Below are 21,602 nucleotides of genomic sequence, written 5' to 3'. Positions count from 1 at the left end.
ACATTTTCCCTTCACCTTCATATGGTAACAATTACATAGCTTGAGCACACTTCTGGTTTCTACTTCAAGAACTGCAATTACCTCTGTGGTCAACATACACAAAGCAACAGTCCTAGCTACAGTGTTTTCCTTTTTCTAGATGGTTGGAGTTCGCTTGTCTTCAAAGCCAGCAACCACAAGGACAAAGTCTAATGATGTTGCAGTCATTACTTTTTAGGAATAATCACATCCTTCAGTTAGTAAAAATGCTTCTCACATTCTAGGAAAACACTGGGGAAATTAAAACCCCAAACATACCAGTAGGTAAAATAAGAGTGATCACTCAGGGACAAAATCCAGATTACTGTCTGGAAAAGAATTACAGATATTTGCAAGAACAAAGCTTGCATTCTCCTCCAAACATCTTAGCACTGTAAGGAAATAATGGCAGACCTGGCAGTGTTAGGTCAATTGCCAGACTCAGTTATTTTAGAGGTTTCTTACAACCTTATTGATTCTATTAAATAACCCCTTGCAAACTCTATATGAAGGTATGTCACCACCTAATTCTTCATCTGAAATTCCAGGTTTCTCCATTTCCTTCCACATGCTCAAGTGCACACAGAGGTGCAACAGTGAAGTTACTGGGGACAGTGACACACCATACACCTCTGTGCTGCTTCTTAAAGCAAAGCCAAGTGAGAAGGCTGTGCTTTGTCAGCAGGTGCCACCACAAACCAACCCTTTCTGAGCCACTTTCCAAATTGCCACTGACCCATGATGACTGCAGAGCTTTGAAACCCTGCTGTAGGCAGAACTGAATGCTGCAGGGACGAAATAAAAGCATCGTGATCACATCCCACACACAGTAGCATGAAACAAATCTTAAAATTTCAGCCCCTGTAGGGTTTTTGCAGTTCAACAGGGATAGACATCCCCTAGCCTATCCTCATTCCCAAACTCTTGCCATCTGCTGCCTGGTACAGTATGAATCCTGTTTTAGGAAATCCTCTAATACAAGACTGGACAGGACAAGGCTTCCACAACTACCCTGAAAGCTTGCCTGACAATGCCAGGACATCTGGCTAGGCATGTAATTCCCTGATGTGATGTAGACATGCATAATTCCTAGCCATCCTTTCCAGACCAAATTAAAACCCTACCTTTCAGCCTTGTTGAAACAGGTTTTTCTGATATCAATTTTTTTTTTTCTTTCTACATTCCACTCAAGAATACTATGAGCACTTTCTCCCCATCCCAGTTTTTGGGCTCATCCTTCAGTGTGCCAGTCTCTGTACTTCCCACTGTTCTTCTGTTTGCTTGTCCCTCTGTGTCTGAGGAGCAGGGGACCAAATAAACCATTACAGGTCAAAGCTGAAACAGAAAATCTCTGTAGTTGACCCACCCATATCTGCCTGACTCCCAATCTCTATCCAATTCTTCACTGCAGTCTTTCTGGACCACCCTGCAAAGTCACTTCCTGAGCTAAGGTTCTTTGATCTCTTTTTTCTGCTGTTCTAGCTCATCTGTTAACTACTTAAATTACTCATCTCTCTGCTGACTTTACAGATCTTCAGCACAATCAATATTACCATTCTGGCTGTTTACATTCTTGCCTCTCAACCTGTATTTCTTCAAACTCAAATCTCAGTTTACTTCCATTCCATATTTCTAATCCCACTCAGTCCTACTGCACAGAGGGAGACAGCTCTGCAACCACTTACGTGCAGGTAACTTAACCCAATTACACAATTGCTGTGGTGAATTCTAACAAAATACAGGTGCTGGAATGTCAAGAACTGAGGCACTTCTATTCCCAAATTTATTAGGTAACAGAGGACGACAACATTTTTGGAAAACTTTCATCTCTCAGGTATCTTCATGACAGGCTCAATTCCCATCTTTTGTGCCTTGACCTGACCTTATCTATGCAGAATACCTTGCATGACACTTCCTTGCCAGAGGAAGATGGAGCACCTAAACTTAATGGAATGGTTTTGTAACAGAAGTACAATAAATTTTCTCTTGTAATTCAAATTCTCAGGGCACAGAGAAAAGCACCTACAGAGAGAGCACTCATTAAACATGCCAGCAGAGCTTTATTCCTATTACTGTACAGAAGCCTTGAACTTTTTGTAAAAGATGAATGCTTTTGGTTTGAAGTCATTTGCTTTGATTTTACTTTTTGAACAGAGGGGATGAGGTGCCAGGGGAAGAGAAATGAGAAAGAGGTTCAATATGTGCAAGAACTTTAGCAGTCCACACTGTGCTACAACCTTAGAGATGCTTAAGGTAAGTGTATACTGCTGCTCACACTGTCAGAAGTGCTGGGAGGCTGAGGGAAGGAAGGTCTCCCTCCTGGATTTTTCCACCTTCAGTTCCTGAAATTCTCAGATGTGTTGAGTGTACAGGGCAAAAAGAACCATCTTTGGAGACTCATACTGTGCTGCTGCAGGTCTTGAGAAGCAGCTGTGGGAAGACACAGCAGGCAAGCACAGACGTGACTGCAGTGCTGACCCAGCACAGCAACCCACAAGGCCACAGACCTGCAGAGAGCCAAGCAGAAAGTGCAGGCCCTTGAACCTGGGGCATTGATCACAGGTCTGCTTCAAGCAAAAAGACTGGAGGAGAGAATCCACTTAATTCCTAGGATCAGAACAAAATAGTTTCAGCAGACCTGTTCACATCCTGACAGGACTCTGCCCTCATCCTCAGTGCACTGAGACCAAGCCTGTTTATTTTCCTGATGTAGTAACGCTTTCATGGGAGAAGAAATTAGAAATCTTCTGAGAACTACTTTCTTTAATCTCTTAGCCTTAAAACAGGCAGATCTGAAAAGGATTCCTGTTGCCCATTAGAACTACAAATGAGAAGGTTAAGAGAGAAGACAGGCTATTTGTAATAAGCCTTACAGTTGTACAAAAACCTTGTCCATCCAGTCATGAAAATTGTTCACCGACTATTATGCAAACCTAGATGTTTGCACAGTGTATGCAAAGTCCAAAAATTAAAAACCTTGGAATATTTTATATAAAAGCCATGATAAAGGACAAGCTGATCAGTGCCAGAAGCAGAAGAGGAAATGTCAGCAAAGCAACACAATCCAACAAGTAAAACTTCCCCAGAAAACTACGAATGCTGGCTGGAGCTACAGAAGCAATGACAACAATTGTAGGTCCACAAAGAAAACCAATGATATGAGTAAAGAAGAGCATTTAAGAAGACAAAGGAATACAATCACAGAACTACAGTAAATTATATGTATAGTTTAAAATAGGCAATTTGTAAGCACAGTGACAGTTCTGATTAACTTAGTGCAATAAGAAAGCAGCGAAATAAGGAATGGGCTACACAACTAAGTACAAACTACTTTTAAGTAGAGCTAATAATTTTACATTTACCCGATGTAGTTCTGGCTCATGCTTAAGACCTTGATTTCTCTATTTGCTAGGGTCCCATATTTAACTTTTAGTCCTAACTAGTCCCTCAAGAACTAATTCCTTTCATAACTTAGTTCCTGTGATTGTCTGCACAATGCTTTATGCAATGGAAACCTGCTTCTTAGCTGGGTCAGATGATTTGAACCACAAAACTACATTGGGGGTTGTTTGTTTCTTTGAACTAAATGGCCCTCACCTCCCATACCCCTCTTCCATGTTCTCTGTTTTGTCTGTTTAATATATAAAGCAGCTGCTGTTTTAAGAATAACAGAAGACACTGCTTAACCAGCACCTGGAGGGTACAATGCCGAAGCCTGTGGGAAACAGTTCTCTCTCCATTTGGCATCTTCCTTGGTGTTAGTTCTGGACTGGACACAATTTACTCCTGACTCAGGTCTGCTCTGTACTGGTCAGTGTCTGCTTTGTGTATGTAGCATACTCAGGAAAGGAAATCTTTCACATAGGCATCCATTATCCCTACTCCTATTTCTTTGTTTTACCTCTCATCCATGCAATTTCTGACAGTGAGAAAAAGGAGCTGAAGAGAAAAAGGCCACAACATTCAATATGGCCATTGCCTGCATCACTCTCTTTTAACTTCTCTCCTTTTTAGCACTTAAGTTCTTTTCCAGTTAATTTCTCACACTCCTTTACTGAGCCTCCCCAAAAAAAGCACAGATATGTAACAAAGTTGCCATAACAGATGTGAATTGCCTCCCTTTTAAATGGAACTAAATTTATGCTGAAGAAGCCAATACACAGTTGGTGCCTAAGCAGAAACATCCACAAGTCTTGCTACCTCCCTCTAGCATAGGGTTTTGTTTTCTTTTAAACAGCATAAAGGAAGTAATTCAAAAGTTACTCCAAAGGAAGTAACTCATTGAAGCCGTTTTACTTATTCACAAATAAAGAATTCCCTCAGGCTAAAAAATCCCAAGAAACCACAGGAGTAGCATTTTTATAGCACTTGCCCAATCTCCTTAAATCTAAAATCTCACTAAGGGAGGTGGCCAGACATTGGTTAGCCAGTCCTGAATAAAGCCTTCAGTTGCTTCATCACAGCAACTGGTTAATACAATACAGGCAGAAAAAATATAGCAGCTTTCATTACTTCACAGCTCTTGAATAAACTCAGGATTTGTCTCTGGGACAAACACTGGTCTCAGAAGTCAAAAGTTTCTCCTGAAAAATGATCTAAAGAGCTGCATGTCTCATAAAGGAAAAAGCTATAGAGAAGTAAAAAAAGCAATCAACAATAAAATTTATCTCTCTAAGAAATACTGTCTTCTAGTGTTTTTAATATTATCTATAGAGGAGAAAAGCAAGTAATATATTAAATATATATATATTAGAATCATTTAATAGAATTTATTTATTTCATACATCTTTATACCACACTCATTTCACTGAAAACATTTCAGACAAACACTTGCTCATAACTAGCTCACAGCTGCAGCACACCTTATAAAACATTTCTGAATGAAAAAGCTTTTTATAATTTGCAGGTTTTGACTCCAGCAGCTTCTGAGACAATAAATGCCAATTATTTCTCCATCAGTGATTTGCGCTTTTTTAAAAGTGACTGACCCAGCACTGCCACAAGAGAGAGTAAATTAATATTTTTCTTTCATAGCACAATAACCCAATTGAGTGAAATCCTGCAATTATCCTCATTCAGCCTTTTCAGACTAGATTTCCCAAGACAGTCTCCTATCAACACATAGGCAGAGTCATTGATTGTGTTGGCTGTCTCCAGGCAGTGAAGTTCTGCGCCCCCAACCCAATGTCAGCCAAACACAACAGTCTAAGTCGTGCAGAAATGAGGTTCCTTCCAAGCAGACTGAAAGCTGTTCATGAGCAAGAAGACAGACCTGGGAAATTGCTTGCAGAGGGACGACAGAGGTTCTCCCTGGTTGTGTCCTTCTGACCCCGCAGCTGCACGTGCAGCCCTGAGCCGGGACAGCAAGGGCCATCCCATGCCCAGGGTGCAGCCAGGGAAGAGACAACACTGCATATCAGGACCTCAACTACTGCTGCAAAAATACCTTGGTTTATTGAACCCACATGTTTCCAAGCTAACAACTGATAGGCACATTTGGGTATCCAATGGACTGTGGCTTACGAGATTTCAAGATATGTAGCCCAGCTCTGTAATACTGCCAGACCTCTTTCTTGGAGCTGGGAAGACTGCGTCATGCAGCGGCTCTGACTGAAAAGAAACTGCGTCTCCATGGGGTTTGAGCAGCAGCTGGCAGTCAAAAAGGATTACTGTCAGGTGATTTTGAGAAGCCTTTGCAAAAAACTTTTGATGAAGGGCAGTTGCTTTTTTCTGGAGCAGGGCAGCAGACAGGAATGTAGTACTATCCTGGAGCAAATCAACCGTCATGCAGTCCCAAGGTTAACAAGGTCCTTGGGTAGGACCATACACCCACCACCTGGCCACAGACCTTACAGAGGAACACCCCTGCCCTGGTTTAGGGCAAATTTGGGAGAAAATCTCGAAAGGGTTTCCCCTAGACAGCAAACTCAAGTGTCCCCTCCCCCACCTGGTTTGGGAAAGGATTTCCTTGGAGAAAAGTGGAAAAAACTGTTTATTTAACAGACAAAGCATTCATCAGCACAAAAAATGAACAATATTAAACAGCAGAACCTCTTGCTGCTCCAAAAGAGAAGACAAACTCAGAAAAGTCCCCTCCATGGGCTGTAGCTTGGCTCACTCAGTCTCTGATCAGTCCCTCTGGTGCTGGAAATGCCGCGGCCCAGGCCCGGCCCCCTGGGCCAGAGGTGTGAGCTGCCAGTGCTCCTCTGGGTGTTCTGACGAGAGCAGGTTTAAACAGGTCCAAGAAAAAGAAAAACCACAGTCCAGGGAACTTCTCTGCCTCAGCTAGCTAAAACTAACTAAAAGCAAAGGAGAGCTCTGTCCCGCTGTCTGTCCATCTGCAGACAGCACAGTCCAGCAGCAGGGTGCAGGGGAGCAAGTGCTGTTTCTGATAACAAACTCCACGCTTCTTCTCTCCCCGCTTCGCTCTCAGAACCAGTCAAAATTTATTTTTGGGCTAAACAAACAAACAGGGATACAAGCATCATAAAGCCAGGACAACACTCCATCCTCCTCCTTTGGTGAAGGCGGGTCAGATGGGATTATGAGGAGAGCATAATAACAGCAGTGCCTCCCCTCAGAGGCTCTCCCCACACCTGCACAAAAGCACACACTGCCCTACTACAGGAACTCCACAAAAGCTGCTGTCCACACAAGGATGTCATGCTCCCAATGCACTGACCTCTGTGTGCAGCGGTACTACTGCCACATCCACAGCCAAACTTCTGGCCCTTTCCACTGCCTCCTGCTGAACACCACCATTTCTCATGAATGCAGTTTATTAGAAAAAGTGACTGGGAGGCAATTATCCTAGAAGGACTGGGGACGCAAAGATAAATGACAGAGTAAGTTCCTGTCTGTATGTTTCTTGTCCCAAAACAAAAGCAGTTAATAAAACAAGGAGCATCAGATCCCAACCGTAGTATTCAGCAGCTCTGACTCCTAAGAGGTGTTAAAGGAGAGGTGTTCTGGATCTCAAATCTTGAAATATTTTACCACATAATATAAATCACATTTACAAGTGATGAACCATCTTTTAATGTCATAGTGCCTTTTTTTCTCAAATACTTTAAAGCTCTTCAACTTTGAGGCAGCTTTTTTCCTTTTTCTAACATAACCACTTATAATTCTAATCCACCCCAAGAATTAAAGTAATTAAATTACTCTTTTACTAGGTCACCTGACAGAACTAGTTTAGTTCTTGAAAAGAATGGAGATTAAGTGAATATTGTTTTGATAGGTATTAACACAATTCATTACAAAGCACTTCTGTCAAGTTTAGTACCATAATTTATATAACTACTATTGTACTATTTCGGTTTGCAACCATTCAAAACTACTTAAATACTTAAACAGAGCTCCAAGTTTCCATAAAGTACTCATTCCAAAAGTAATCAGGTAATTGTCAGAGAACAAGATGAAAATTTCTGTTGCTTTGACTAGCTTAGTTGTTTACTTAATCACAGGAAAAATTCCACCCAACAATCATCAGCCCACAAGGACATATTAGACTATCTTCACTCCACAAAAGCTGTTACTCAGGATGCATCTCCTTTCTATTGTTATTGTTTCCATTTCTTTCCAGCTTCTCCTTTGGTCTCTGCTCTGTCAGAACAGAGGAAGAAGCTACAGGACCTAGTAGTAATAATCCTACAAAAATAAGGAAAATGACAGAAGGGAAAAATGAAAACTTAAAAATAAGATGTGAGGGGAGCTCTATCCAGCAGAACAGAGCTATCAAAGACACAGCAGACTCATTCTCAGGAGCACTACAAAGCACATAACTGTGATTCCTTCACTCCAGTCATGCTCTATTACAATAAACATAACTGCCTAAGCTGCAGATGCCCTCTGGACATTTACCTCAGACACAGAGTACATTTTCAGTAGGGGACTTTTCAGGCAGTAGCAAATGGAAATACAGGGGTGAGATGATAGGACCCTTTCCACAACAGCCTCCTAAATGGTATCCTGACTGCCACTGCAGCCACCTCTCCCATTTAGCTCTCTCACGGCCCCTGGTCTCCAAGTTTGTTTGTCGGGAAATGACTGCTACCTCAAGTATGAGATGTCCTCAACTTCTCACTTAAACAGGTGTTACTGGGTGGGGGAAGGGTTGTGAGTAGTGTGGCCTTTTTTCAGAAACAAGAGTATCAGAGGAGTCTGGCAGAATACTCTGATCAGATACTGAGACCTTATTCTCCATTTCTTTTTCAACAGTTAACCTTTATGAAAATACTTGTTTCTAAATAGAATTAATGTATCAGCTGCTCTGTCCCAGTTCAGAGACAGATGCATGTCACAGCTTTTCTCAGCCAAGCCATGAGGACCTGTGAACAACCACTTCTCCAGCAGTAGTAAAGGCTGTGATCTTTATCAGGGACACAAACTGCACTCCTGCACTGCATGTCAGAATTGCTGTGATTTAAAAAATTACCACCTCCAACCAGAATATGATGATTGACCAAAAGGTCACTATATAGAACACCTTAATACTCATTGCTCTTTCCATTAAGCTTAAAGTCACAGAGACACTAGAAACTCACCTCTTTTTCTGTGCCACTGAGGCTTGCTAAGAGCACGGCTGGCAGCCAGCCATTTTGGCCCAGATCCCCAATGTAATTGTGTAGCCATGATATTATGGAAAATCCTTGCTGGGATTTTTCCTCTCCTGAGAAGCTGAGGAGCCTCAGGAGAGAAATGTAAACAATTACTATCTGCTGCTGTGGAATGCAACAGGTGCATCCATGATTGGTCCATGTGGATTGTTTTCCATTGATGACCAATCACAGCCACCTGTGCCAAGGCTGTGAGGAGTCACAGGATTTTTGTTATTCTGTTCTGTTCTCTTCTTGTTGAGCCTTCTGATCTCTCTGTTCTTTTAGTATAGTCTTAATGTAGCATTTTAATATAATATCTAACATAATAAATCAGCCTTCTGAAATGGAGTCAAGCCTCGTGTCTCCACACGTGGAGAGGAATCATCAACATAATTGCTTCCAACAGTGGAACCAACCACACACATGGTTCTTTCTGCCCTGAGCCATAAATAAGTGCACAGAGCAGTGGGAATCAGCTAACCTGGGCATCAGCCAGCCCTCACCTGGTAAACACCCATGCAAGTAGGCTGGTTGCACTGTTACATGCTCCCTTCAGTGTTCCTGTGACTGGGGTCTCTTCTTGATATGCTCTTAGAGAAGTGAGCACAGGAAGGGAAGTTCAGAGGAAGTATTTCCAACAGTTCCTTCAACAGAAGGCAAAACACTGGGAGAAGTCACTCTCACAGGAGGAACAGCCCAGTAATGTTTAGAGAACATCCAGTCAATTTAGGACTGCATGGTACTACGAAGTGTGCGTGGTACCTGCAACATATACAAAACCACAATTTAACTTGATAAAAAGAAAGAGTACCAACATATGCATGAATATCCTCCCACTGCAGTACAACAGCACAAAGTTGTGCATTATTTCATCAGTGCCCAGACCCACCGATGTCCAATGCCACACAAAGTACTGCTTCAAAAGTAGAACCAGACAGAGAGATGCATTCTGGAACCAAGAGCAAAGTGATAAGCAGTGTAGCTGCGCCTGACATGGTTCTGTTCCATGACAAGGAAACATGAGCTTTTGACTAAACACAGCACTCTTTCACCAAGCAGTCTTAGATGAGAATTCTGCAGTTCTATGCTTAGCAGTTTACAAAGAACAAAGGGGCTTTTAAAATCATTTTGCTAATAGCACATACAAGAAATAGCAAAACTGAAACTCACATCCCCAGGAAGGAGTTAAGGAAAAGCAAAACACTACCAGTGGCCATCATTAATATGGCATTATAATTCACAGATGAAAAATAGAAAAGGAAAAAAGTCAAACCAGAGCATAAAAACTGTCTAGCAGATAAGTTGCTTTCTGAATATCACAGGTACAGAATTTTCCAAGACTGAGCGTATGAAAAACACCCCACTATTTTGGAAGCAAATCCCAACTCTTTCCATACCAAATAGGCTTCCAATCAGAAAACGCCTGAAACATCAAAGCAAATTTCTGAACATTTCAACATTTCAAGTTAGAAAAGATCTCAGAGCAGCTAGTATAAGCATGCTCAAGCCAAACAAGTAAAGTGAACAATGTGAACAGAGGACAGAATTGCTTTGGTTTGGGGGTGGCATGGTTAATTGTCTTGACCAAAGTAAAAATTATCCCAGATAATTTTAAAAGGAATGCAGAGAAGTCATAATGAAACAGTGCAAGAGATGACAGAGTCACAAATAATCACAGCACTCTGTGAACTGAATTTGCTGCTGTATTGTTTCTACAGACCAGTGCACTGATGCACCACAGTAAAGGTTTCCTCTCTCAAAAAGCTTCACAAGTTGCCTTTGTAATCTTAGTGTTACCATTTGAGTTATGCAATAAACAGTGTGAAAAAATAATCTGATTTAATGCCTCAAGAGTGGGCACAAGATTAAAATTTTCTGTCCCACATTTTTACAGTCATGACTGTAAAAGTCACATTGGCGCTTTTGCAAATGTCAGTTTCAAGCTCTGACACAAAAATAAATACTGATGTAATTTGGTACAAATGTAGTAATGGATTATGAAGAAGTGAGGAGCAGATATGTGAGGAAAAGCTAATTATATGAGTTACAGTGATAGTTATAGGCTGTAGGCTCAAAGTATTTTCATCCTCTTTATTACTTCTGATACGCAAGATCTCTTTAGATCATTTCTAATTATTGGTGTAGCACAGCTCAAGTAGAAGTGCAACATGTTATTAATGGCAACAGGAGTGGTTTCACATGTTTATTTCACCTTGGAACTCTCCAGCTGGACTTGGATAATGGGTCAGAGTTCAGAGGTGTCATGGAACTCCCACTGCCTTGAGCAGTGCTGCACTGGCTCCTGCTGGCAGAAAGTCTACTCTGATTGCTGCTGTGTTTTCAAGTAAAAACTGCAGAGATGACACTGCCCTTCCCGGAAAAGCATTCCACACTGCAGAGACAACCCCCACAAAGGCACACACACGTGTTTGATGCAGGACAAGTACCGTACCTCATGCCTTCTGTCGATCTGTTCTGGTAGTTGCGGTACAGCTGGGGGACGCCCAGCATGGCCTCAGTGAACACAGCAAGGAAGCCCAGCGTTTCCACAAAGAGGGAGGAGTCCAGCCACAGGTAAGTGATGTAACCAGTCACACCAGTGAAAGTGAGGACGCACTGCACGTAGTCTGTAAACTTGCTCCAATGCCAAAAATAGTTCAAGTCAAAATCTGCAACAGAACAGGAAAGCAAGAAGAATTAAATATGTTTTCTCAACCAAAACCAATTCCAATTCCAAGGGTGGAATTGAGAACTGGGAAGCATGAGGGAGCCACAGAGTTTGGTGAAGGTGTTACTAGAAAATGAGGGACAGGATTAAAAAAATAAAAAGAAAACAACCAAACAAACACACTTGCAATCACCCCCATCTCACCCCCCCCAAAAAAGACTCTCACAAAACCAAGAAAAATAAAGAATAATAGTGCTGATTTCAAAACCATTTTTTGGGGGGTATTCAATAAAGAAACAAGAAAACAAAGGCTTGGAAGCCAACAAAGTATTTACAAAGATAACATTTTAAAAGTAACCATTTCAAAAATATCTTTCTACATCAAACATGAAGGACTCTGGATACTGCTCTAGTGGAGCTGGCATAGGAAATGTTTCACAAAAACCTTCCAGTACTAATAACAGGCCCCAAGCACCGCAGTGCAAGCATTCTTTCTCTTAGTGCCTAAGAGAAAGGCACTTCCAAGTGCCTCAATCCAAGATGTTTAGAAGGTCACCTGAAGTCCACAGCTCTGTTCCCTGGTGCAGTGCAGCTGCCTGTGGGGAAGGGCAAGATGCCAGTGCAGCTGCTACGGTTTTACTGAGACAGGTACAAGACTGAGGCAAGATTTTCCCTGGAAAAAAAGCTTCTCACAGACATCACCACTTTCACTCCTAGGACAAAACTTTGCTCTTGCCTTTGCCAGCACCAAGGAGTGCAGGTGTAGCACCCATTTCTGCAGCCATCACAATGGAACCCTCAAACAGCAAGGCAATATCCCTTCTTGAGGGAAGGAGACAAGGAACAAACCAACCATGGCATTTGCTTGGTACATTACCAGTGTATAACTGGAAGATATCTAGCAGTCTTACTGATGAATAGTAAAATACACAACCCCATTGTGATTGACTATATAACAACTTCATTTTTAACAAAAATGCTACAATAACTATTTGTTAGTAGGTGCTGTTCCTGCCTTCCTTTCATAGAAGCACCTACTTCAGATCAACTGGACTCTATGAACTACCAAGGTGATGAACTACTGTCCTAACAGGGATATTACAACCAGCCCAAAGCCATGAAACACACAGCACATCACTAGAAGATCTCCATTGCTGTCACTTCAGAAGTAGTCAAGAAAGCCACAGAAATAGCGCCACTGCTAATTCAAGCAAGGAAGACATCGACCTCCACTGACTAACACTAACAGAAAATTCAGTGAGATGGGAACACAGGCATTTAGCTGCCTCAGGATACATACACACACCAAGTAATAGTTTTATATTCTGCATCTCTTCATACCTTCACATCAGTATCAGTCTGGCCCTCAGACACACTTTATTATCCATTCTCTTTTTACTTGGCAAACCCACACCTCAGGACACCTCCTGACTGCACCCAGCTGAATCATTTTACTTTGCCACCCAAAGAGGAAGACGCAACTGGCCAGGAGCCATACCCAACCTGCAGCATTATCAGCCATCACCCAGAATTGAATAAAATTAGCTGGGGCAAAACCACTGTCAGTGTAAATGTTGACCTTCAGTATTTTATGGTAGTGGCTCCTCAGCCTCAGAATTCAGGGATGCAAGACTAAATAAAAGACCCAGTGCTGGCACAGCCCAAACCATGTGAGCCTCATGCATTTCTGGAGCTTTGTGAAGGCTTTCCTTTTTGGAGATGAAGGGCCCATAGCCCTTCACTCATTAAACCTTCCTACCAGCTGTCACATCTACCCTGCATACACTGTTTTTCATCCTGCGTTCTCCACATGCTCGAAGATCCTTTTTAAAATATCCATCCCTGGACACCAAATCCTAATTTCCCCAGTTCACTTTCATAACAGAAATCAAAGAACTAAAACTACATTGAAGGAACAGAAGTTTAGGAAGTTCATGAAACCAAAAAAATCAACATTCCCACAGCTATTGTGAGGCAAGCTACAAAATCCATGGATCCATGCAAACACTTGAACATAGATGAGAAAAACACTGTGTGAAACAGGATTTCAACTGAAGCAGGAGAATTAATTACTAGTACAGAGACTCTATTTTGCCCAAAACCATCATGATGTTAGATAATCTCCATTTCACTGCAGAAGTTTATAAGTTCTGGTTTCTGCTATAAATTTTGCTTAGTAATATAGCTAAGAAAGAAGGGAAGAAGGGAAGAGAAGACAAAAGAGTTAAGAGCAATCATAACCTTGTTAATAGTTTTACAGAAAAACATCTGAGCTATTGTAAAAACAACCCAATATATAATCACTAATTGCTCTACTTAACAGATGTATTCTCCAAATGCAGAAGTCTATTTTAGGACACTAAACCTCACCACATTGCATTAGCAAAACAAAAAAAAAAAGTAGAGAAAGAAACACCTGACTTTCCTTAAGGGTTGTAGTTTCTTTAGCCTTTATTTGAACTGCTAAAATGTTTTGCCAAATGATTTCTTCCTTTTAACCAAGGCTAAAGTTTACTTTCTTTGAGAAATGATTTCAAAAACTCAGAGGGAAAAAAGTCACACACCCATCACTTCAAGGTCTGGAAATAAACTGTGACTCATTTTTCCAAGTGGCTTCCTTCTCAAGGGGGTCCAAACACATTAGTTCTGCAAGGAGAGTGGTATTTTTTTAAAGAAAAAAATGTTGATTCTGCTGAATACAGTAACAGGTATGTAACAAAAGGAAAACTTAAATGCTTTAAAAAAAAGTTTTAAAAACAGAATAAAATTCATGTGTGTCCAAACCAGTCCTATTCCAAGAAGGGCAGAGAACACCAATCTGTGTCCCAGACCATGTCATCTGAGAACTGAACAAAGTTATACATGTTACTACAAACACTATTCATGTTCGAAGAAGGACATGCTTCCTTAGAAGGACAAAACAAGAAATCCCCTGTACCACCATTTATTTCTAGCAAACATCTTAAAAACTGTCTTAGTTAAATGTGGATGCATATGTGTCTACTCCCTGAAACGGGAAGGCACTGCCTGCACAGCTCACTCCATTCTGCCCAGTGAGAAATCCCTGACATGGGTTTGTAACTACACTCAGCTGATGCAGTTCAAGCAGTAACTCCTAGTCACTAACATTCTGTGTGGATCAGAATTAGCATTACTGTGGTGAAAGGTACTGTATTTTATTACCCACGGCTGAGCTCTTTAAACCACACAGTGAATTGCATTTTAAGCAAGCTAATCCATTGATAGATGAGAGATTTATGCTGGAAAATCCTATTAATGCTGGGGGAAGGAGCAGCTCAGTAGGTTTTTTGTGAACTGACTGGAGAAAACTCTACACAGCTTGAGGGTGAAGAAGGATGAAATTAAAAGTCCTCCTCTGAGAGGCACTTTGCATGTCAGAGATGAAAAATGTAAAGCAGGCGAGAGACGACATTGTAAATAACAATGGTTATTACCAGTCGGGCCAGAATGCAAGTAGTAAATTCAAGATTCTGGTGTGGGATAGATGCCAAGTGACACAAAGAAGAGTCCAGTGTATCAGCTTTCAAGTGAGGATGACACAGAGGTCCAAACAGTTACATTATTTTTAGTCAAGAAACATTTTACACCAAGCCAGATACCATGCTAGTTCCTTTTGGGAAAGTGAAGCAAAGACTTTGACATCCTAAAAATTATTCACTGTAGCTCTCAATTTCTCTTACTAGTTGCATCTTATTTTGTGCCTTGACCTAATTCTGTACCTACATCCTTGCATTACATTCACTTACTCTTGTCCTTAGACATTTGACCCAGCTCCTCCATTTGGTTGGCTCCTTCCTAGTTTTGAAGTCAAGGAAAAACTTACCATTTCCCCTACCTGCCTTTGCAAGGTGGGAGAGCTTGCATTTGAGCCCTTTGTATAGCTTTGACAAAGAAATAAACTCTTTTCTTCTTACAAAGGTTGCTGGTTTTACCCTCTTTCCCACTCCTTATTCAACGCCATTACATCACAGTCACTCACCCAAACTGCCTACCGTAACTAAACTCTTGGCCTCTTGTATGAAAAGCACTGCTCACAAACTCCTAAGTGCATGCTGATCAGACAGTCTCTACCCCTGGGTGCCCTCCTAAACAGATGACTCAGTAGTTAATCCTCCTACCCCTTGGTACACAGCTAATTCTTATGTTTTGTGAGACTGTGGTGCTGTTCAAAGGATATCCAATTTCCATCATCTGGCTGTCAACCACCGTGCCTGCCCACCTGACCTGTTCCTTCCACACGATCAAAGGAGTCCAGCCCGAGCAGTCAGATGTGCAACACCTCCCTCAATAACACTGCAATCCAAAACCTGGCTTAGATCCTGTGAAAGATCCTGATAACAGTAATATATCCAACCTGGAACAGTTATGAAATGCAGTCATGTCTGGGAATTATTTCAGATTATTATCCATGGTCTGTTTCCTGTAAAATGTACACACTTTGAAGATGCAGAAGCCACAACCTGCAACACTGTGCTGCCTGTGGGTCTCAGCCACTGAGCTACAGTACAGTACTCTCCCCCTCATTTGCTCTTCTGCTTGTCTCCAGAACTCGTGGTTTCTGCTGTAAAAAGAGGTTCAGCTCTGAGCTGCAGGCAAATATGCTGCTGCTCCTCATCCCAGCCCGGCTACAACAGCAACTCGTTGGGCAGCTGGATGATGTAGACTTGTATCTCCAGGCTGACAAAAGAAACTAACTCAGAGCTCTCACACTTCCAATGAGTGCTCTACACTATACACAGCTCCTGCACTCAGCAGAGGCATCTTAAAAATAAATTTTGCCACATTCTCTGAAGAGGACTTGCAAGGCACCTGACACAAGAGGTTGGGCCCAGGCAGTGGATTCTGAAAAGGAGACTTTTACACTTCCAGTTCTTCAGCTGCAGCAAATCCTCAGATATTTGTCTCAGGCATTATCTGTCTCCCTAGCAATCCTGATTTCAGCTGTCTCATCTAAAAACAGCAGCAGGACTGCAGAGAAACATGCTGGCTAGCACTCCTTACCTTGCTTATTCTGAGCAGCTCCCAGACAGAACCTGGGTTTCTCTGATGCTCTGTTCTGAAATTCCTGAATACCTCACAGGGTACCCAGGAAATAACTGGGGTGATAAGGGCAGTAAGACTGTGCATGACTGTTACTGCATGACCCAAAACTTTTTCTCTCACTCTCATCATCCACATAACCAGCTAGGCACCCTTTCCTTCCAGAAAGAAGAAGGAAGAAAGGAAACAGCAGTACAAACAAACAGTGAGAACTGACACATTTAGATTTTCTTTCCTCCTTTTTTAAGAACTGCAAACCTGCAAATGCTGTCTGAAGCCAGCATTTCCACTCACTGGGACTGAGAAGGGACTTGTTATCTTTCACTCACAGTACAAAAGAGAAGGAAAGAGAGCTTAGCACAAAAAACTTCTGGTTCTAATCCAAACCACCATCTTTTTGAAAGGACACTGTCTATAGACAGACAATGCTCTTTATCTCCATTCCTTCAGGTCCATGAGCTAGGAATTTCTCAAACTCTGAGTAACTTTTAGGTATCTGCTCAGCCCTGTACACATCTCAAACATTCCCTTCTATCTTGTCTTCACACTGACCTGTACCCAAACATGTCATTTTTTCCTCTCTAGCCAGTGCAAGATGGGAGCAAAACATTCTGAAGGGTCTTGAACCTTTTCTGGAAATATTACCCCAGCCTATACCAAACAATTACTCTCTTCCAATGAAATCCATTTTTGACATCCCTTGGCTCATACAGTGCCTTCTCTTGGCCACATCTAGACTAATGTCAATTCATTAAAGCCATTCCTCTTAGTATCTGATTCTCCCTAAAGGCCCAGCATAAGTCCTCTAGTCAACAAAAAGTAACCAGCAGATTTTCATGTGAGAGGGGGGAAACATCAAATCTTAATTGCATAAAAAAAGGCTGAAAGCCTGATCCACACAAACCTTGAAGATTCATACAAAGAACCTTTGTTTTTAAAAGCTCAATGGAGCTTTAAGTACTCGATGGGGGAGAGAACACCTGAGATTAGAAGTTCAAGTGTTATGAAACCTCCTCTACATAAAAATTATCCCAATCTCCCCTCAGTTATCTTCTCTAGTTTGAAGGCAAGTACCTGCCTTAGTTTTCTTTGTCTTATTTTAGGTAGCTAAAATCTTCTATGCTGGGTCTCTGTTTTGTCACATCAGGTTCATGTTTTTTCTCTCCTATCAGGGTTATTACCCACTCTTCTTCCTCCTTCTCAAAAACACCACACATAAGTGGGCTGACATTTTTTCAGTCCTATCCTGCCCATCCCAGGCTTCTCACTCATATTCCACATTGTCCCCCAGCACACACCTATAAGCATCACCAACTGCTCTATCCTTCCACTTTGGGTTCTGTACGGTCCACTCTACCTCCTCACCAAAGGTAATTAGCAATTGCCCAGTTAAGAAACACATGTGAGTTACAACTACTTCAGAAAAATCTGACACAAATGCACTAATATATATGGAAAAAATCAAGCAATCCATTCTCTATTTCTTAATACCTTGCCTTTCCCATTAATGTGCTATTTCCCTGATTTTACAGCCTTCAGTTCAAGGGAATCTTTGAATACCACTTAGCACAGTGGTCCTCACTAGAGATAATTAGCAATAACACATATCTTTACTGTTTTGTGACCCTTAAAGAGCAGCAATTTAAAAGTTACAATTTATTCTGACAGTTTTACCCCTGCTGCTAACAACACAAATGACAATAGGAATGAAAAGCTAAATCAAAATATTCATATCCTGGGCACCTTCTGTGCAGCTGACAGCCTTTCCTGTGCTATCTGCAGTATAATTTGCTTTGTACACAGCTTCAGTTTATGGGAGTCTCACAGTGAAGAAGAAAAAAAAATGTAGAGAAAAATGCAGTTATACAAACCCACAAAATTAGGTTGACCTTTACCTTATCTTTGAGAATTTCCACTGTCTTACAAAAGGATGCAGAATTGTTTACATTAGTTGTGCGGCACTGATACCAGCCCTGTCAACATTTTGATTTGTGTGTTTACACCTAAATATGCCTGCACACATGTACATGCCTCTTCCTCACAGCACTGCTGATATAGAAGCATGAAAAAGAAAGCAAAATTATAAAAGCAAGCAGGGGAGAACAAAGATTTTTTGTTCTAATACAGAGGGAGTTTTAGCAAGTATAGTATCTATGAAGAAGGTTCCAGCTGTTGGGCTCAGAAATTGCTGGTGAATGCCAGCTGAGCTGGGAAATCCTCATGGAGCAGTACAGCTCAGCTCAGCCATCTCTGAACATCACTGCAGAATGAGTGTAACCAACCTGGGGCAGCCAGAAGCAAATTCCTACCCCAGTCCCTCCAACAAAAAGTGTGCAGAAGAGTACTCTGGACTTCTCTTCCAAAGCAAGGACATTTTTTGGGTTTCTCCAGATGGAAGATGCTTTTGAGGCAATCATGCAGCAGGTACACATGCAACTCCCTACCACTGTACCTTGTGCAACATATGCTAACCAAATTCTTTGCTTTCCAAGTCCAGCTGAGAGAAAGCACTGGGCCTCTACTCCTGGTGTACTAGTAGGCCAGTAAGATCAGAAGAAAAAAGAAAACAACCACCACCACACACATGCCAGTATTGCTACAAGAGCAGGGCACTTTAAGGCTAGGTATATCTAAATCAAGGTACTTAGAGCACTATATTCCCCCTGTAAAGACCTGCTTTCTCAATAGCATCACTACTGCAACTCCCTACTGTGTTACTGCTACTCTTGCCTGTTCAGTATAGAAGTCTCTCCTTTCTATTCCAATGTAGTGACTATTCTTCTTAGCCACTGCGTTCATGAGAGAGTCTCAACAGCAGGCAAAAGTGGCAATTATGACCAATGAAGGAAAACAGCCTAATAACTAGGCAGATCATGGGGCATGGAAAGCCACTGGAATAATACAGCTGTGGTTCAAAGGATCCAGATCTACAGAAATAAGCTCTGTATTTAAAGGTGGAGTGAAAGCAACATAAACAGCTTTAGAAGGCTGTTTGGAAGAAGCAGGAAGGAGCACAGACACCAGGAGGAAATTGTCCTCTCAAGTTGCAGCAGTGGCAGTGAAATGGAAAGCCCAGGGAATGTCAGAGCAGAGTTTTGATGACTCAGGCCAGCCTCTGCTTTCACTACAAATATTCCCAATTCTGCTCACCTCCTACACCAGTAGGATCAAAAACCCCAGAACAAGTCAAACTAAAGAATTGTCCCAACCCTTCACCCTCAAAGCAGAGCTGTGAAGTCAGGTCTTTGCTCCCAACTGTGCCAATGATGGAGGCGGCAGATAAGAGATAAGCTCACTCTTCTTTTGGCCAGATACGCCTTTCTATGCTAACTATAGAAAGAGACTTCTTTTTCTGACAGCAAGATAAGCAGGGATGATGAGAATGTCACAGCAAGAAGAACATGTAGTACCAAGTTTCTATTTCTACAACAATTTTAACAATATTCTACACTATCATCTGCATAGTTTACCAAAGATGTTACCCACAGCCCTTGCAGGCAATATACAAAGGCCTCCAAAAAAGACTAAAATGAAGTAAGTTAAGCATTGCAGAGCAGGCAGCCTTGACTCTAAAATTCTTGTAGTTGGGAGTTATAAACTCTATATGAAAACAGTTTAATTTATTTTGAATAGTACTGAAACTTATTTTTTGCAGCTTAAGTCTCAGAAGATATCAAGCCTACTATAATATTAGAAACAATATGCCCTTTCTCATTTAAAGACTGTAATTAAAGAAATTAATAAAAGTTCTTCTAAATATTACAAAACCAAGCTGTGCATTAGACCAGATGCAATTTGACTCAGATTCCACTGTACCAGAGATTACAATGCCAGGTTACATGTATAATGCAGCAAGTTACTCCCAGAAATCTGGAAGTAAGTGCCAGGTAAGACTTTACCACCTTTTGAACTGCAGATCTCTGAGAAAAAAGCTGGTAAGTGATCCCTCTTTTTCAGCCTTGTCTGAGCTAGACTTGCCTGAGACCCTATCTCTTCTGTTGTGAAGAGGCCACAAAAAGAAGGCATTTGTGATTTTTTTTCAGACACCTAAGTCAGACGGTTACACATTCATAAGTGCATCTGTAAGTATGTTCACAACACAAAGCTAAACATTCTTCATAAAAATACAAACTCATCTCATTATTTAGGATTTTTGGGGGCAAGTTTAATCTTTGTTTCCTAGGTAACCTACCACCAGCCAAGACAAATTCTAGCCCCCAAGCTGGCCCTAGTAATTTAGTGTCTAAACAGAAGAATGCCCTGTGCAGCTGCCTCATTTGCTAAAACAATGTGGTCTGCTAAACATCTCTCGGCCGTTATCTCAGTTAACCTCATAATAACCCATTTTAGTATTGATAGTTGAATATTTTAAAGTTATCACAAGCATGGAGGAAATTATAGGAAGCTTTCACCTTTTTTTTTCACTCGCCTCTCTCCTCTGCCCAGTCCCTGCTAGACATATGAAAATGTCAGACAAGTTTTCTTTAATTATCTGAACAGCATTACAAAGATGCTAATATCTCAAAATGATGGCACAGTCTACTCCATTTCATAGAGCTGCCTCTCAAATATCTATTATAGTTAATAATAATAGGGTAGGCTGGTGACAAAGAATCCCGTATTAAAAAAAAAAACACAAAAAACGTACTTCTCAATTTTTTGTTCTGTGGAATAAAAAGAAAGAAAGACTTTGGGAAATCTGAGGGAGGATGAAGAGAGAGACAAACACACAGATGAGATCTGGGAAATCAGTTTAAACTTTTAATGTGTCTGATTTTAATTAAGGACCTTCCATCTAAGTTTTTTCCATGTCCTATGGCAGCAGGTCATGAAGCTATTACCCACCCAGGTCTGGAAGCATCTCCTACATTCTGATCAATTTGACCAAATTCATTAAAATAATTTATGTATCTGTGTTTGTGAAGATGTGACCATTCACTGGTGACAACCTTTATCACCAACAACCAATTCATGAATTTCAGGCCAGCAGTAGCAAAAAAACCCTCAATTTATAACTTCTCATTTACTACAATAAACATCAATTAAGTGTAAAGGTGACTATGGAAATTAATCTGCTATTAAAAATTATATATATATATATATGTAGATAAAGTTGGCAGTAATTCCAATCTCCATGCAACTTTCTAGGGAAAGGGAATACAAGGATTTCTGGTAGCAGGTTTTCCAGAACCTCTGTGCCTTCAGTGTCCCCTCACAACCACTAAAGTAAAGCTCATCCTATTTACAACAAGTCT

At 41.2% G+C, this 21,602-nt stretch overlaps 1 protein-coding gene across 3 annotated transcripts in view; it reads right to left on the bottom strand.

Annotated features, from left to right (window-relative positions):
• The window catches only part of SLC66A2 (solute carrier family 66 member 2), a 66,019-nt gene that overhangs the window by 12,519 nt on the left and 31,898 nt on the right, over positions 1 to 21,602 (bottom strand). For all 3 annotated transcript variants that reach the window (XM_041427500.1, XM_041427501.1, XM_041427502.1), the window contains one exon: positions 11,071 to 11,287. In XM_041427500.1, coding sequence (XP_041283434.1) covers positions 11,071 to 11,287 — 217 coding nt within the window. The remainder of the gene's footprint in view (positions 1 to 11,070; positions 11,288 to 21,602) is intronic.

This window comes from Onychostruthus taczanowskii, unplaced genomic scaffold (assembly GCF_017590055.1).
Source record: "Onychostruthus taczanowskii isolate IOZ18803 unplaced genomic scaffold, ASM1759005v1 scaffold115, whole genome shotgun sequence".
In the NCBI taxonomy this organism is placed as follows: Eukaryota; Metazoa; Chordata; class Aves; order Passeriformes; family Passeridae; genus Onychostruthus; species Onychostruthus taczanowskii.
Note: the sequence above shows the minus strand (reverse complement) of the source record. Positions and strands in the feature narration are given on the sequence as shown.